Source organism: Elgaria multicarinata, chromosome 22, assembly GCF_023053635.1.
Source record: "Elgaria multicarinata webbii isolate HBS135686 ecotype San Diego chromosome 22, rElgMul1.1.pri, whole genome shotgun sequence".
In the NCBI taxonomy this organism is placed as follows: Eukaryota; Metazoa; Chordata; class Lepidosauria; order Squamata; family Anguidae; genus Elgaria; species Elgaria multicarinata.
This window is the reverse complement of record NC_086192.1, coordinates 16,575,524-16,593,805: the sequence shown is the minus strand read 5'-3', so window position 1 is coordinate 16,593,805 and position 18,282 is coordinate 16,575,524. Positions and strand designations below refer to the sequence as shown.

Here is an 18,282-nt window from a genome sequence, read left to right as displayed (position 1 = left end):
CCAGCTGCCTCTTGAAGGCCTCTAGTGTGGGAGAGCCCACCACCTCCCTAGCTCACTGGTTCCATTGTTGTACTGCTCTAACAGTCAGGAAGTTTTTCCTGATGTCCAGCCGGAATCTGACTTCTGGGCTTATTCTCCAGGTTTACGATGGAGGCCTTGAAACAGCCTTCTCCAAACTAAGGCCCTCCAGGGGAGTTCTGGCTACAAAAGGGGGAAAGCCAAGATATAAATATAGTATAAATAAATAAATATTCCTTCCTGTATTTTGTATTGGAAAAAGTGATTTTTGTCTATCCTGATTTTCTGGAGATGCTCTGCTCTTGAGTGAGAAAAGCAAATGTGTGTTTATTTTTAAATGCTGGGTTATTTGAATTTCCACGGCTAAATTTAAGTTTATTTTTGGAAAGTTAGCAAAGTCCGTGGTTGAAATGTGTTTCTGTTTCGTCAGCAAAATAATCCCCAGCCTGATTAAGATACAAAGTAGGTTAATATATATATATATTATATGTTGTTTTACATTCCTTTCTTCCTGAAACCGTAGGAAATTCCAGGACAGTTGTGAAAAGGCCGTTTCCTGCCAGGAGAGACCACAAGAGATTGGATTGTTTTTTCTGCAGTGAAATTCTGCCACTCCTTCTTCTTCACGTTAAAAAAGGAATTACAGAGGGTGAAACGAAACAGATAACCTGTATTAGGTTTACTTGTTCTAAATTGTGTCTTGCAAAAGAGGGATTTCATTACTCAGCTTAGGGTGCCAGCCCATCCGTCCATACTGAGACAGCCGCAAGCATTTTGGCTTCTGCCATCCGTGCTTTTCCCGGATTGCGCCACTGGGGCCGCTGCGCGCACGGGACTCGCGCCTGCTGCTTCGCCCGCAGTGGCGGCACAGCCCGGGCTGCTGGTGCGCCTTCCTCCTCCTGGGCACCGGCCAAGCTCCGCCCCTGCGGGGACTTCCTCGGGCCGGGACTTTCGCGGTGAGCTCATCCCGCGCGGAATTCCCGCCGCCGGGGCCCCCCATAAAAGCCTCCCGCAGCCCTAGAGCCGGCACCAGACAGCCCCGCAGCAGCCCGGCTCCGCGCAGCTCCTCCGGCCCCCGCAGCACCAGCAACAACAGCAGCAGCAGCATGAAGTCCTCGTCCCCGTCCTCTTCCTCCTCCTCGTGCGCCCTGGCGCTCCTGCTGCTGCTCCTGCTGGCGCTCTGCGCCTCCTCAGCGCCAGGTCAGTCTCCGCACGGCGGGATGGGCGGGCTTGCCGGCCAAAGAGGCGGGGAGGCACGAGGGCAGCGTGCCTTCATTCAAAACCTGCTGAATCTGTTGACCAAGAGCTCAAAGTAGGACGTGAGTGTGACCCCGGAGTGGCGGTCCTGCTTCCAGCTCCGAGGAAACGATCTACGGTTCCAAGGCTGATTAGGGCAAGAGGGACACACACAGGTGGAACTGGGGGGGTTCGAAGGGGTCTTGGAGGTCTTCTAGTCCAGCCTCATGGCCTCCAGATGGGTTAGACTACAGCGTCCACCAGCCCCAGCCAGTGTGAGCCATGCTGGTTGGGGATGGTGGAAGCTGTAGTTCGACACACTGGGTGGGGGGCACCAGGTCGAGGCAGGCTGATCTGGCAAAGGCAGCGTCACCCACCAGGTGCTGCAGTTTGCTTCTGCTGGAGATTTTCCAGGGAAGGTTTTGCAGGCTGAAGAGAGAGAGAGAGAGAGAGAGAGAGAGCAAAGACCAGATCAAAACCATCATCAGAGCTTCTGCTGCTGCTGCTGCTGCTGGAAAGGGGGGCGGCAGCACCCCCAGCACCCTCATCCTGCCACCATCTCTGCCCTTGGGGTTTTGTAGTGCGTCAAAACCTGCAAAGCATTTTTGAGCACAGATTAGCAGTGGGGTGTGTGTGTGCTAGGAAAGGAGGGTGCCTGCCCACCGCAAGCAACCCCGTGTCCACCACCCCCACCCCACCCCTCTGGTGCAGCCCTCGCCTGGGCACAATTACACAAGAGTCAGCCTCCCTGAACCCTGTGCAGGTTACTGCCAAGTAGGCGCACGTGTCTCAAGATCTCCGTCTCCCAAGGGGAAACTTCCCCCCTGGTCTGCCTCCCATCTCGGGCGAGTTCTCCTGTCAGGGCTGATTTCCATCAGGCGCCGCCGCAGGGGTCAGGGGAGGCGACCTCTCCAGGCCCTTTGAACTCCGCAGAGCTGTTTGCCTAAGGCGGTCCTTCAATTTCACGCCTGGCCCAGTGCAGCTCTGCACCCCGTACCTTGACTCGGGCCCACCGGGGCTTAGCCCCGTTTACAGTGCTGGGGCACGTCAAGAAGGCGCTTGCATGAGCATGCACAGAGTTCTTTCCCACCGCCACTGAATCCTCAGGGCCCATTCCCTGCCCCATGTAAATCTGAATTCCTGGCGGGCGTTTTAGCCCAATGCCAGCCTTCCCCAAGCCTTCAGTTCTTTTGGACTCCAGCTCCCATCATCCCCAGACACCATGGGCAGTGGTGAGGGATTCTGGGAGTTGCAGTCCAAAACGCCTGGAGGGCCCCAGGCTGCCCATAGCCCTCTGCTTTTAGGGAGAAACCCACCCCCCCGGCACTCATCCTGCTCTCTGCTCTCTCCCAGTGGGCTCCGACCCCCCGACCTCTTGCTGCTTCACCTACACGCTCAGGAAGCTCCCACGCAACTTTGTGACCAGCTACTATCAGACCAGCAGCAGATGCTCCAAGCCAGGCGTTGTGTAAGTAATACCTCCGAGGCGGTGGGAGTGTGGGTGGGCGGGCGGCTAAAACAGGGGCAGGCTAAAACATGTCCCTATCTCGCCCTTCCCTAACTGGGCACCCTCCAGACATTTTGAACTTCAACTCCCATCAGCCCCAACCAACACGGCCAGTGGTGACGAATACTCACATGGGGGCAGATTTCACTGGGATTGCAGCCCGAGGGGAAGTTAAAAAAAAGTCCTCCCCGCCTGCAGCGGTCCTGATCCTGACACTCACTGCATTTGTGCAATTTAGGTAACATTTAGTTTGTGTACCTTACTGTTCAGTGTCACTAAAAGGCCTGTAAGTACGCACACTTTGTTTGAACAAAACAAGATAAAAATGTGAGCGATGTCGAATATTCCTGGGAAAAGGTGTCAGGGACAGGTGTGTGATTTCTGAGGAACCCTCTGGTTAAAATGGGCTCACATGAGATACTGTAAGTCTGTGCGCTACAGCATCTTGGTGCACTTCCTTTTGAATTGAACTTGATTAATTTATGGTGTGTGTTTTTAAACACACACACACACACACACGAAACACATGCTCCTGATCTTGAAGGCCGTGCCTTGTGCGCATAGAGCCAGCTCCCCAGCTGGAGCATGTGATTTGCAGTGCTTCCTGGGTGAGGGACTGCGTTTCAAGCAGCCTCCCCAAGCCGGTGCCCTCCAAATAGGTTGGACGGCACCTCCCCATCCTCCCCTGGGGATGGTAGGAGTTGCACTCCCATGCATTCAACAGGCACCAGATTGGGAAAGTCTGCTCTAGCCATCGATATGTAATAAATTAATAAAATAATAAAAGCTTTATGATGCTGCACCTAATGGCGCGTGTGTTGCCTGTCATGCCAAGCACGTGAGAGACTTCCAGGAGGGAGGCTGTGGAGATGGAGGTGTCTGGAGTGGGGTGGGGGGGTGATGGGCAGAAAGCCAAACGCATCACAGCACCACTAGTGTCGGAAGACAGCGGCAGGAGGACCATCTTCTTTTTCCTTTGGTTCCCTCCAGGTTCATCACCCGGAAAGGCCGGCAGGTCTGTGCGAACCCCACTGACCGATGGGTACAAGAGTACGTGAATCAGCTGGAGTTGAACTGAGCAGAGCTGGAACCAAGCCGCTATTCCCAGCGGAGCTAAAGGCCAAAGGATATCAGCGTTTTCCTGCAGAATTTGTTTCCGAGTCAAGCAGGGACGTCACCGCTTCACCGGCTCTCTGTAGGGCACGGGGTTGTAGTTGAATCTCAGGGACATGTGAAGATAATTTAAATTTATTTAAAGTGTTTTGCTCAGGGCGACGGTTCCCTTCCTGCTATTTATTTATGCAACTATTTTATTAATGTAACTAGGAGGGGACCCGAAGTGGGCAGCCATTTTATACTTTTATAATATTTGAGTACACAGAATAAAAATTTCCACAATAAATCTTTTCCTACTAGTTCTGTTGAAGTCTGAATGCTGATTTCTCCTCCCCGCTTTACAAACTCTGCATATGGATTGAGGCAAAAGATGTAATTCTGCCTCTAGATCATCTCCAATTGAGCAGCCTCAGAATCCCAGAAGCAGCTCCGGCTGGGACCGGCTCATTTCTTATTATTAGTCCGCATGTTGCAAGACTCCGTTCCAGCAATTCCAAAGGTGTTTCAGGCTAAATCTTGGTGCAGTCTAACTAGCTCAAGATAACACCAGAATTTAAAAATTCCATAATGATTAACTGATTGATCTGCCCAGGAACAAGCGTTCTCGTAGCACATTACAAACAGTTAAAAGAATAAAATGCAATACAAACAGTTAAAAGAGTAAGCTACAATACAAAATAACAAACAATAAATGAAAAGATTCTACAAGAACAGCCATGTAATCGTACCCACATTTAATCAGGACTGTCTAAGGAGCCACAAATCCTGCATTTCGTTGCAGGTGGGCTGCAGGAGGAGTGAGCAGGCACAGGCACCCTGACAAGCGCTCAGTGGGATGCGTTTCTGAGTAGACTGCACTGTTAATTAGATAAAGCTCTACCAGTTTCAGGTTCCACTGAAGATGGCTGGGCAAAGCATTCTCCATCTTTGGAAACCTAGAGTTCAGCTTTTACCTGGATCTGTCTCCAGTCTGAAGCAAAACACACAGGTTCCCTGTTAAGTAGGGAACAGCACCTCATATCATTTATTAACATGTAAACTAGCTTATTTGCTAAAAAGCCAGCAAGATAGTGTGCAACAATTTAAAAATTTAGTAATAAGAAACGAGCATTAAAAACGGGGGGGGGGGAACCTTAAAAGAAAGAAGTAGAGGGGAACGCAGCGGCTTTTATATTAGCAAAGCTGGAGAGCAATTTTAGGCAGGGGAAAAAGTCGATAGAAGACCAATTGGGTGCCAACGAGAGCATTTCTCTCTCTCTCTCTCTCTCTAGCCATACACTGGGAGGGGGGGTTATTGTGGGTTCACAGTTGGGGAGGGGAGAATTCTCCTCTTCCCCTCTGTCTGTCCCGCAGTCACAATGAAAAGTGGATGGGGGGGGATGTATGCTGAGTTGTTTTTTTAAACCCAAGCATAGTGGCTGACTATACAATACAAATAATGCCTGGCTTGATGCTCTGTATTCTCCAAGACATGCAAACAGCAAAAGAAGCCATGCTGCTGGTCCCTATGAAGCTGTACAACATCGCCATCATGTGGCGAATTCTTTGGGTGAAATGAGTCCTGGAAACAGACGAGTGAGCTCAGGGGTGTTGCGCTGTTTCCCCTTACCCCATCCAGTTCCTGTAGCGGTCATATTTTCAGACGCTCCATGAGTGTCATTTTTCTGTGCCCTGCCATATTTCATTGCTGGGACAACCTTTTCTGGGGATGGATCCAGACGTAGGTGTGTGCAACTCCACTGATGGAAACCCCTCCAGCCTTCTGAAAATGTGTCACGGGGTGGGGTGGGGTAGGACTCTGCTGGTGCGCTCTGGTGAAGATTACGGAGAATGCAGCTGGACACATCTGGGGGGAACCAGGCTGGAGGAAACTGCCCTGGACATTAATACTGAAATAAAAATGCTTTTCCCCTCCCTCCCTCCCTCCCTAGAGGTGCTCACGGTCTGTGCCCCACGCCCTGAGGATAAGGGTTTGGATTAAAATGATGCTCCTGGTGGATTTGTGGCACCAAAACTGTTTATTTAGCTTGCTTCTCATGTTCAGCCCCAGGGAACAAATTGGACCTTCAAAGAGATCCGGGCATCAGTAAAAGCGCTGGTCAGCCCTGTTTTAAACCAACAACATTTTTTCCCTTGGGTTCTCATCAAAACAAAGAGAGTGATGCAGAAAGCAGGGAATGGGGGAAGGTCAGGAATAAGGGTTCTAGAAAAAACATCTTTAATGTTGATAAAAATGCACGGTATGGAAGCATTCTAAGGCAGCCAATAGGAGCGTTCGCAGCGGCACCTTTGATATTTCTAATCTTCTGGTCCGAACCGCTTTTATGAACTGCGTTTAGAATTTTAACTTTTACAGGAGTCAGTAATTTGCCATTTTGTGATCTGGGTTCTGCCTATGTATCTTACCTTATCTTATATATATAATTCAAAGTCAGGAGTTACTTGGTCATCCTTTTTTGACTGCCTTCCTGTTGACCGATTCACGCATCCTTGGAAAGCTGTTGGCATTCAGATTCCACAAATAACAATGGGTTTCACCTTAGTTCAGAGTCAGGAGTTTATTTATGTCCATAAACACTTTAAAAAAAAAAAGGATTAGGCTACAATGTACTGTAAAGTTTTGTTTTTAATATCAAAAATGTCAAATACAAGTAAACAATTGCAAATTGGAGCAAAATGAAATGTGAGCAAACAAAAACTCTCTGCACACCTTTATAAACACAGGTGCAGGCCAAAGGAGACTAATATGCCAGTAAACGAATCACGAAGGGATTAAGAGACACCTACAGTTAAAAGTAACCCAAAGTTTAGTTAAACCTTTTGTTAGATTTGAGTTTTTCTCCATGAAATGTGATCGTGGGTAACTGACTGGTATTTGATGAATTTGGAAGATGAAAGTGAATTAATGCGTAATCATTTTATCTACTGAAAAAGATCCATTGGGACAGGGAGTACTGAAAGAAACAAGGCCTTGGATGGCTTGGCTATCAGGTAACCTCACTCCAGCTGGCTGGGGGATTCTGGGAGTTGTAGTCCAACACATCTGGAGGGCACCAGGTTGGGGTAGGCTGATACATGGGCATATCAAGCAGAATAAACATTTTAGGCAGATTTGTGCCTTGTGGGAACCTTTTGAGTGCCTTGAGGGATCCCGGTGAATCACAGTCTGTAAGCATCCTCTCAATTTGCAGTTGTTTTCTGCAGGACTACTCCTTGCGAAAAGAAGCCCTGGTTAGGAACATTAGATGGCAGCAGAGGCTGAGGCTATGTCTGCATCGTTTACCTTCCCTCACTCCTCCCAGAATGAAATGCTCTCAGTTTTTCAGGGAATGTGGAAAACTCCAAGAGCTGAGGTGTTGGCATGCCAATAATTTATGCTTCTTTTCCCCTTGAAATGGCGGATGAAATGGAGCGGTTAAAAGGGACCGGTCCCAGTTGTGTGCATTTTCCTGACCCTTGACTCATCCTCTAGAATGGCCACGTAAAAACCTGCACGGTGTGTGACATTATATTGTTTTCTATGTTACTAGCGAATGGCCCCAGCAACACACAGGCAGGAATGGCCCATCTATCCATCCATGTATTACGTTTCTATAGCGCCTGTATAGCCAAAGCTCTCTGGGTCATTTATGCATAATATGAAAGCGAACAAAAACAGAGAGGCTGAAAGAACTGGGCCTGTTTAGCCTGGAGAAGAGAAGATTCAGGGCATGAAAGCACTCTTCAAATACTTGAAAGGTGGTCACACAGAGGAGGGCCAGGATCTCTTCTTGATCCTCCCAGAGTGCAGGACACGGAATAACGGGCTCAAGTTAAAGGAAGCCAGATTCCAGCTGGACATCAGGAAAAACTTCCTGACTGTTAGAGCAGTGTGACAATGGAACCAGTGACCTAGGGAGGTTGTGGGCTCTCCCACACTAGAGGCCTTCAAGAGGCAGCTGGACAACCCTCTGTCAGGGATGCTTTAGGGTGGATTCCTGCATTGAGCAGGGGGTTGGACTCGATGGCCTTAGAGGCCCCTTCCAATAGTAATTCTATGATTCTATGATTATAGAGCAGACACATATATACACATACATGCCCAAACAATATTGCATGACCTTATTAAAAAACATATCATATGCTGACAAAAGCCTAGGAGTAGAGGTAGATCTCCATCTGGTGCTGACAAGATAACAATGTTGGTGCCAGGTGGGCCTCCCTGGGGAGTTTATTCAATAATTGTGTGGGGGACGCCACTGAGAAGGCCCTCTCCCTTGTTTCCAGCTTCTGAGCCTCCCTCAGAGGAGACACTTGGAGCAGGGCCTTAGATTCTGAACGCAGGGGTACGGGTGGGTTCATGCCAGGGTGGGTACAGTGAAGGCTGCAAGCAAATGGATGTTGAGTGCCCCCCTGTAACCAGTTGTGATTGATGTGATGCTGGTGATTGATGTAACTAATGGAATAGTTGTGACCCTCCTGTTGCATTATTATTATTATTATTATTATTATTATTATTATTATTATTATTATTATTATTTCTGTCTGAGCTTTTACCCAGGGGATATTTGTGATCCTTTGAGAATTTAGGTTTCCCTGAGCCAGAAGGGGGAGCCATCTCAAAGTGTAGCATCAATCCTGCCATTCCTCAGATAAAGTTGCAGACTCCCTGCTTTCCCCCCCCCATCCCAAAATGCATTGCAATTTCCAGGATGGAGATTGCATTTATATGAAATATAGTACCGTGATGATGCTGTTAGCTAAATAAACAATAGATAAAAGCTCCTGGCTCCAAAACAAAGGCAAATGCAGGAGGATGAATTTCAGCTGGGGATGATGGTGGTGGTGGTGGTGGTGGTGGTGACAGCAACAGAGAAATCAAGCCAAAGCAGCCTTCGTGGAAAAGGTGTGTTTTGAGGATGGGCTGGAAGGAGCACTTGAAAGGGTTGGCGCTGCACAGCTGTGCCACCTCAAATGGTGGTGGTGGTGTGACTCTGGTGCGCCAAGCCCTGCCTCGTTCCTCAGGGGCTTCCAGGGTTTCAATTATTCATTGCCTGCTTTGTGCAGTGCCCGCCCGCCGTTGTGCCTGCATTAAGTCCATTAGCCCCGTCTGACACAGGCCCCAAAGGAAGGGGGCAGCTTTCCAGCAAGTGAATTAGAGACCAGAGGGTGGGCAAGGTGGTGAGACGGTGAAGCGGGGCGGGCTTGGGTTGGGGGGGGCATTGTCCTTGGCCCACCTCCCATCAGCCACATCTTTGCTAACCGAGTCAGAGTCAGTGGCGATGGAACAGCACAGCATCTCCAGAGCTCATAGCTGGCACTAGGGAATGGAGTGTTACTGTGGAAGCCTGCACACTAGGAATGGCCCTAGTAGCAACAACAACAGAAGGCCGTAGAAGTTATTATTTTTGACCTTTGCATAGCGCCTAGCATGATGATGATGATGATGGTGATGATGATGATGATGGTGATGATGATGATGATGGCCTATCTGACCACTGATGGGCTTGGAAAAAAGAAAAAAAAAACTACTTGTCTTTCCCTCCCCCTTCCGGTTTTTAAAAAATATTTTCTATGTATAGTTGTGGTTACAGAGGTCAAGTATTACATCGTATATGTACATTCAGCATCTCTACAAATACATGTTCCCGCCTGTATGTAATGTTGTTTAACTAATTTAAAAGGCGAAACACACACACACCCCCAACCTGAGCCCCTTTCTGCTGCTTGAACAAACCACCGGGAAGGCTCCCGTTCTCCCAAACGTTTTATTTTATGCAATCCCGTCTTCTCCACTAAGGGTCATGCATTTAAAATGTTAAATGTTTTAATATTGCAATATATTTAATATGTTTTTAACTTCTGTATATTTCTTTTCATAGGTTTTAAAATGTATATGTTTTAAACTTTGTAAGGCCACCTTGATGATGATAATAATAATAATAATAATAATAATAATAATAATAATAATAATAATAATAATAATAATAATAATAATAAATTAACACTGGTTTCACCCGCGCGGCATTTAAAGGGTGCGAGGGCGGAGCCGCTCGCACGTGCCAGGAACAGGGCGGAGCCGAGGGCGGAGCCGCCAGCCAATCAGAGCGGGCGCCTGGGCCATGGAAGGAATGGGCGGGAAAGAAAGGGGTGGGGCAGGGGGCGGGGCCCGGAACGGCAGCTCCGCCTCCTGGGGCCCAATCGCCGCCGGGCGCGGGCTGAGCGGCAGCGGCTGCGGCCAATGGGCGCGGGGCGGCGCCGTCCCTGTCAGAGCGCGGCAGGCCGCCTGCCTTCCCGGGCTCCGCGCCGCGTCCTTCCCCTCAGCTCGCCGGCATGGAGCGCGACGGCGACGCCGACGCCGCGGGGGCCGCCTCCGCCGCCAGGCACGGGCCGCCCCTGCCCAAGGCCCTGCTGGGCCGCCGCGGGGCCCGCGGGCCGTCCGTGGCGTCGCCGTCGTCTGTCGCCGGAGGACCGTCCGAGGCCGCCCAGCGCGACGCCCGCGAGAGAGGCCAGGTAGCCGGCAGAGGGGCGCAAGCGGGGGGCGGGGCGGGGAGGGGCCTTCTGGGGAGGGGGCGCCTCCGCATGTTGCTTCTAGTCCCTCCCCCTCCTCTCCATTTTACCCTCGCAGCAACAACAGCCCCGTGAGGTAGGCTGGGCCGAGAGTGCGCGGACGGCCCAAGCCCACCTAGGCAGCGTTATGGCCGAATGCGGGAGCGGGGAGCGGGGGGGCTGCTGCTTTGGGGGTCTTTGAGGGCAGGAGGCTGCTTTTGGGGGTCCTGGGGAGGGGGCTGCTTTGGGGGTCTTTGAGGGCAGGAGGCTGCTTTGGGGGGCTTCTGGGGAGGGGGCTGCTTTGGGGGTCTTTGAGGGCAGGAGGCTTCTTTGGGGGGCTTCTGGGGAGGGGGCTGCTTTGGGGGTCTTTGAGGGCAGGAGGCTGCTTTGGGGGGGCTTCTGGGGAGGGGGCTGCTTTGGGGGTCTTCCTGAGGGGCTGCTTCGATATGGGGGGCTGCTTTGGGGGTCTTTGAGGGCCGGGGGCTGCTTTTGGGGGTCTTCTGGGGAGGGGGCTGTTTTGGGGGTCTTTGAGGGCAGGAGGCTGCTTTGGGGGGGCTTCTGGGGAGGGGGCTGCTTTGGGGGTCTTCCTGAGGGGCTGCTTCGATATGGGGGGGCTGCTTTGGGGGTCTTTGAGGGCCGGGGGCTGTGTTTTTCCCCGGGGGGGGCTCCTCCTCCTCCTGGCTACCTGGTGTCGTGTTCCGAGGGAGGGGAGGTCTGCCCTGTGGGTCTGCTTTGCTCAGGGTTTTTCCGTGGGGGCCGCCTGGGGCATGGAAAGAGCCCATTTGCCTTTCCTTTCCATTATTTAAATAGACAAATAAGTCAAATTAGTTATAACGGACGTATCCCACATTCCACATTGTTAGAGTAAGTTCAACACTTATCACACACTTGGTTTCTGCTGTTGTTGTTGTTGTTGTTTTTAAATAGAAAGAAATCCCTTCCCCAGCCTGGTGGTCTCCAGAAGTGAGGGACCGCCATTCCCAGCATCCCCTTCCCCAACTTGGTTGCCTCCAGAGGTGGGTGCTGGGTGTTATAGTCCGGAGGGCACCAGGCTGGGAAAGGCTGTTGTAAAGTAACAAATTAAAAAAGTATAGAATGTCCATCTGTCTTGGCTGATGATGATAATGTCATAACTGATCCACCGGTCTTGAGGCTAAAGAAAGGCACCCTGGGGGAGCCGTGTTGGGGGTCTTGAGGGTGGTGGTGTTCGGAGCATGATGAATGCATTTTTATATCTGTTTAATGGGCTGATAAATCATAGAATCATAGAATAGGAGATTTGGAAGGGGCCTACAAGGCCATCTAGTCCAACCCCCCGCTCAGTGCAGGAATCCACCCTAAGGCATCCCTGACAGATAATTGTCCAGCTGTCTCTTGAAGGCCTCTAGTGTGGGAGAGCCCACAATAATGATATTACAACAAAGGGATATTCAGCCTTGTTGAAATAGGTTCAACATTGTCATACATAGATATGTAAAATTTCCATTGTTGCTCATGTATTGGGAAAAAGGTGGGATATTATTATTATATTGATGATGATGATGATGATGTAATTCTGACACCTGTGCAAGGTTCCCCATTTCCATCTGAGTGCCTGCCAATGGGTAGACATGCCAGATAAATGATGCCGTTTGTGTGGGATCTGAGGGAGGAACCTTGAATTAGGGCAAGCAGCTCGGCTTTAGGGCGTGATTCTGTCCATCTTACCTGTCACATTGGTCCATAAAAGGTAAGGAGTTGGACGAAGCAGATGGGCAGGTGAATGATTCGTGCTGTGGGCTAATGGGATTTCTAGCTAATATGGCAGAGGCCGGATTTGATGACTGCAGTGTTAAACAAGAGCTGTGTGTTTGTGTGCTGAGCATAAGCAGCGAAGAGACTCCCCAAATGCCAACTGGGAAAAGGTCCATGCAGCTGGGAGACCAGTGCTTAGAGGTGTGTACTGTACAAAGGCAGGTGTACATTTATCCCTGAAAAGTTGGCTTATTTGAAGCAGAAAAGGGGGTGAAGTTATTGATCTCCCACTTCCATGCAGTGAACAAAAGAGCATGGTGGCTGGTATGTTTTAAGTTCTGTTGTCCTGCTCTTTGGTGTTGGTGCAGGTAACCCATGGAGATAGATCCAGATTTAGCCAGAGCATAGAATCATAGAATGGTAGAGTTGGAAGGGGCCTACAAGGCCATCGAGTCCAACCCCCTGCTCAATGCAGGAATCCACCTTAAAAGCATCCCTGACAGATGGTTGTCCAGCTGCCTCTTGAAGGCCTCTAGTGTGGGAGAGCCCACAACCTCCCTAGATAACTGGTTCCATTGTCGTACTGCTCTAACAGTCAGGAAGTTTTTCCTGATGTCCAGCTGGAATCCGGCTTCCTGTAACTTGAGCCTATTATTCTGTGTCCTGCACTCTGGGAGGATTGAGAAGAGATCCTGGCCCTCCTCTGTGTGACAACTTTTCAAGTATTTGAAGAGTGCTATTATGTCTCCCCTCAATCTTCTCTTCTCCAAGCTGCACATGCCCAGTTGTTTCAGTCTCTCTTCATAGACCCATTGAAATCAGTGGGGCTGATTTAGTCTGTTCTATGTAGGTCGAAGTCTGGATCCAACCCCACCACGTATACCTTAGCGAGTAACTGAATTAGGGATTCCAAGTGATCAAAAGAGCCAGTTGAAACTGCATCTAGATCACAACACCCATTTTACTCCAAGAGATGCCATAGCCATGGTGGTCCGCCTAATGGGCATAGCACAGGACCACCACTCTGACCAAAGCTGTGTTAGTGAAGGTGATCCATTAAGGCACGGCGGTGAACATCTTTCAGCCCAAGGGCTGAATTCACTTTCAGAGAAGCTTTCGGAGGCTGCATTCCTGTAGTGCTGAAGGCAGAAGTGGTGGAGCCAAAAATACAAAACATACCAGCATATTGTGGCTTAAAGCTCTCACTGCCAGAAACTGAAGCATTGGGAGACCTTTTAGAACGGAGGGAGGGAACATGCAGAAGCCAGGAAGCTAATAAATGATCAGTGGTTGGGAGAAAGGGGACCCTGGTGGGTGGGAGATTTAGCTCCTGTGATGCCTGGATTTGGCCCCTGGCCTGAGAATCCCACCTCTGCAGTAAGACATGGATGAGGGTGAATTTGATTCTACCAAAAACAAGCTAAGCTTGGACCGCCTTGAGCCGTGGCTGTTGATTCCAAGTAACTCAGGTGGAAAGAGCATGAGGCAGATGTGCTCGGCCTGACCCACTGTTTACATCCTGCTGTGTGGCTGCTGCCCCTCTCTGACTGTGCAAAGATGAGGCAGCTCCCTTGGGAGCACTTCAGCAATTGGAATGTGCTGAACAAATGACTTGTTGTTGGGGACTGTTCTGCCAGCGTTGCACGTGTGCCCCGATCATCTCAAGTGTGTGAGACTTGCGTAACTAGTGTATGTAGGTGGTAGGAGAGAAAGGGTGGTCCACTCCGCTCCTCAAACTGACCTCTTACTAGCACATGGGATAGTTGGCATGCTAATGGCGCTGATTGTGTGATGAGAAGCAGTTTGAAGATGAGGGAACTTATGTGTGTTGTAGGTGTGTCTGCTCACGTTGACCCCATGGAACACTGTCCAAAACCTGAGTGGCCGTGGGTTAAACAGAACAGGATGGAGGGGTGGGAATGTATGGAAGATGGGGAGGGGGGGAAGAAGCCAGACAAACAGGATGAAAGAAGTCATTTTCTACAAAAGACAAGAACAATCTCTCCTTCCCCCCTCTGCCCCTCCACTATCACAATGGAAATTAAAGGCTCAGAAATTTGGCTTTCTGCAGATAGCGCCAGAAAAGCTCAAACGCAAGGGGAAGAAGTCTCTCTTTGCTTTCAGACACATGTATACCTCTGATAATTTATTGGAGAATTGGTTGCTCTCGGCTTCTGGTTTGCTCTTAAGCACATTCTTTCTGGCGCCTGCCCAGCATGTATCCCTTGCCAAGTCAGTGCTGCAAAGACCACGCACAGATTAAACAGGATTTGTTAGTTTTGCTTAAATACTAACTTACTAATAAAAGCGTTAAACCCCTAAGCCACTTGTTCAATACTCCTTGTTGAAACTTGAGCTGTCCATCAGTTTTGCTAAGAAGTTAAATTTGTACCCAGGAAATTGGGTTCTCTCAAAGTGCTGCAGCGTTGCTATATATATATATCTGTTCTGAGCAGCTATTTAAAGAGTTGTGTTGACACCATGTACAGTTCCTCCCACCTCCCAAAAAGAGCTTTTGTCACCGGCAGGTGACGACATGGGAAAGACGCCTGATGTGCATCCCTCTTTGAATTTGGGTTACTCTGGGATTGCCCACCAGGCTGTGTGGCTGTGGCAAGAGGTGCTAAGTACCTATGTGTGGGAAGGCAGGAAGGGTTGCCCCACAAGGACAAAGTGTTTTGATGTGTAGGATGGTGGGGTCTGGAGCTTGAGAATGGTGCTGCTGGCTCAGATCGAGGGTTCGCCCTGCTCTGTCTTTTAGCAGTGACCAACCAGATGCCCACTAGAAGTACATGAGGAAGGCAATGAGGTGTGGGGCTTTATTGCCATGTCTTGATGCCACTGGGTGACCTCTCTTCAGTGCATGCATCTTTCCTAAGAGCACTGCATTGCAACATCATAGATTGAGTCCATCTCCCCAGCCCAAGAAGCCCTGCTCCTTAATCCCAGATAGGTGCTCTCTGCATATGCTTAGAAGCACTCTTTTCCTCTTGCAAGAATGCAAATGAGAAAAGTTGCCGAACAAAGTGGGGGCATTTAATGAATCAAACCTGTCGCCTTGGGCTGTCCAGGGAACACACCGCAGTGGGGTCTGGGGGTGGGGCTTAGTGGTCCACTCAGTAGTAAAGCGTGGAGCCCTCCATCCTGCAGTTGTCTTCAGAGACCAGAGGCTGGCAAGGATATTATAGCTCCTCCAGAAGCAAACGTGACTTTCTGCCTTCGGAAGTGGGCCAAAATTACCAAAAAAGACACCAAACAAATACCATGACTCTATTTTAGCTTGAAGCTCTAGCAGTCAATAAGTAAGCCTTAGGAGAGGCGTTTTAACCTTTTAAAATGGGGGAAATGTGCAAAAGCCAAGAAGCCATCAAACGCTTGGCAGTTGGGAGAAATGGGGGCGTGGCGTGGCCATCTGAGTTCTGCTGGATTTGGTTCAACACCTTGGCCCACCTAGTCAACTTTTTATCCTAGCTTCTGTTGAACTATTTTTTTTTCAGTTCGGTCCAGCTGGAACCTAAAGACTTGCTTTTCTTGCACCAATAGCATCAAAATAGAGTGTTAGTCATGCAATGTTTTCAAGCTCAAATCCTGAGTGCCAGCTGATGGAGCAGCTGCAATACTTAATATCTTTACATCCCTTGGAGATGGATTTCAACTGATGGAGGAGGCTGGGCAGGGAGCCACGGATTGCTGATGACAAAGGGATGCTTGAGGAGAAGGCATGAAAGCCAGGGGCTGGGAGCCGAACCTGGAGCTCCGATGCCTCCAGAATTGAAAGAGGGAAGAGATTTGTACGATCCTCCTTAGGGCTAGACCAGAAGCCCAGTTAATGGCCCTTGGCAGCAGGAGGGGCCGTCCTGTGAGGCAATATATCTGAGAATCTGCAGCTGAAGGAATGAAATGGGCTGATAAAGGAGACTGTCACTGGTGGAAGCGGAGGCAGTGGCAGTGGTTCTTCTGGCCAGATGGGGGGTGTTCAACCTGTTCTGGATGGGGCTGCCCTCCCCCTGAAGGAGCAGGTTCGTAGCTTGGGGGTTCTCCTAAACCATCTCTGTCACTTGAGGCCCAGGTGGCCTCGGTGGCACAGAGTGCCTTCTACCAACTCTGTTTGGTGGCCCAGCTACGCCCCTATCTGAACAGGGATAACCTAGCTTCAGTCGTCATTGCTCTGGTAACCTCCAAATTAGATTACTGCAATGCCCTCTACGTGGGGCAGCCTTTGAAGATGGTTTGGAAGTTGCAGCTTGTGCAAAATGCAGCGGCCAGATTGATAACTGGAACCAGAAGGTTCGAACATATAACACCGATTCTGGCCCACTTGCATTGGCTGCCTATACGTTCCTGAGCCCAATTCAAGGTACTGGAACCACAATACCTGACGGAATGCCTCTCCCAACATGAACCTACCTGTCCACTGCGCTCAATATCTAAGGTCCTCCTCCAAGTGCCTACTCCGAGGGAAGCTCGGAGGATGGCAACAAGGGAGAGGGCCTTCTCAGTGGTGGCCCCCCAGCTACATTGTTATCTTTTTGGTGCCAAGCATTTAACAGCATTTAACAACATATGCTAAGTTTTTTTGTTTTTTAATGGACCCTAGAACTGCCGTTGTTCAATATGGATACTGTTTTACACTGTTGTTTTTATATTTTTTGATGGTTTTAAATTTGTATACTTTTTAATGTTCACTGTTTTAACTTTTGTAAACCGCCCAGAGAGCTTCGGCTATGGGGCGGTATATAAATTTAATAAATAAATAAATAGATTCTATATTGGAGTTATGTAGGTGCATTTTATCATCCACTGCTTTAATAGACCTGATGCCGCAAAAGGGGAACTAGCCAATGGATGCATTCTTTCTGTTCAGGTTAGGTCAGCCTGTCTGCCATAGCTGGGAGTGGTGGTTTCTGGATCTCTGTTGGAAATCTTGGCTAAGCTAGGATTGAGTTGCCTGGTATCCTGTTGAAAATGGAGTAAGCATAGTCTCCTGGGGGTCTTGCATGTGATGATGATGATGGTCTCTTTCTTGCTCATGGTTGTATGATGATGATGACGATGATGATGATTACATTTATATGCAGTCCCATAGTTGAAGCTTTCTGGGTGGTTTACAAAGATTAAAAACATTGGACATTTAAAAACCAATACACATAAAAAGCATAAAAACAGACTACGTTGCTTGCATTGTTTTCTCCCCCACTCCTGTAAAAGAGCAACAGGATCTCCTGGGAGATGTGATGGAGCTAATCAGTAGCCACAAATGGACCCACTCACAATGTAATCCATTCAAGACCAGCACTTGTTTATGCGTAGGTAAACAAAATATGGATTTGTTAGGCTGTGGTCTCCAAAGAGAAAGGGAGAGAACATTGCCCTACAAAAACTGCCTCTGGATTTGCTTAATTATCCTGAATGGCACCTGGAAATTGATTGCTACGTGTGGCTGTGCCTCATCTGGAGTGGGGAAAGGGGAGATGCAGGGGAGCGTTCTTGCTTGGAAGCCTACTGAGCGGTGATATCTGATAGCTCAGGCCTGGCTAAGGCCACGGTGGAAAGCCAGCTGAGATGAGTGGGTCCCGTTGAGGGTCGACCGTGCCAAGCCCCCGGTGGCGTTCCCGTTCTCTGCTCCTCAGGGTCCCTTCCCAGCATGAGGATTTCACTGCCTGGTGCTCGCTTTTGCAGGATGACCTAATTCCTTTGTAGCGGGGAGGAGGCCGCAGCCCCTGAAAGCCCAAGCTGTAAGCCGCTGTGCGAATAGCTCTATTCTTCTGGCAGCGGCTGGCGGCTGCGATCAATTCCTGCTCAGCAGAAGATGGCATATTAAATATTTACCATACAGAAATGAGGCAACTTGCAGCAAACAAAGGACCCATTGCTGGGAGACTGACAGGGCAACTTCCTCTAATTTTTTGGGAAGTCTTTTTTTTTATTTCAGCACAACTGGCGCTGTGCTCCCTAGAGAGTGCACATGCCATACTCTGGTGTGTGTGTGTTTCTCTCACCCAAAGTATCTTAGAAATAGACTTTTACCATTAATTCTTTGAAAAGCTGGTACCACACACACACGTTCAGAGGCGACTGGCAGCACTTCAGTTCATGTTTGCGAGAGATCCGTCCTCCTTGCCTTGACAAGGTTCATTGCTTAG

General features: G+C 49.5%; 1 protein-coding gene across 1 annotated transcript; it reads left to right on the top strand.

The window, feature by feature from the left end:
* Nucleotides 1–1,124: 1,124 nt before the first annotated feature.
* Nucleotides 1,125–4,152, top strand: LOC134412517 (C-C motif chemokine 4-like). Its single transcript, XM_063146416.1, has 3 exons — nucleotides 1,125–1,218; nucleotides 2,608–2,722; nucleotides 3,752–4,152. Exons 1-3 carry the CDS (start codon nucleotides 1,125–1,127, stop codon nucleotides 3,837–3,839), a joined length of 297 nt encoding a protein of 98 aa, XP_063002486.1. The 3' UTR covers nucleotides 3,840–4,152.
* The last annotated feature ends 14,130 nt before the right edge of the window (nucleotides 4,153–18,282 follow it).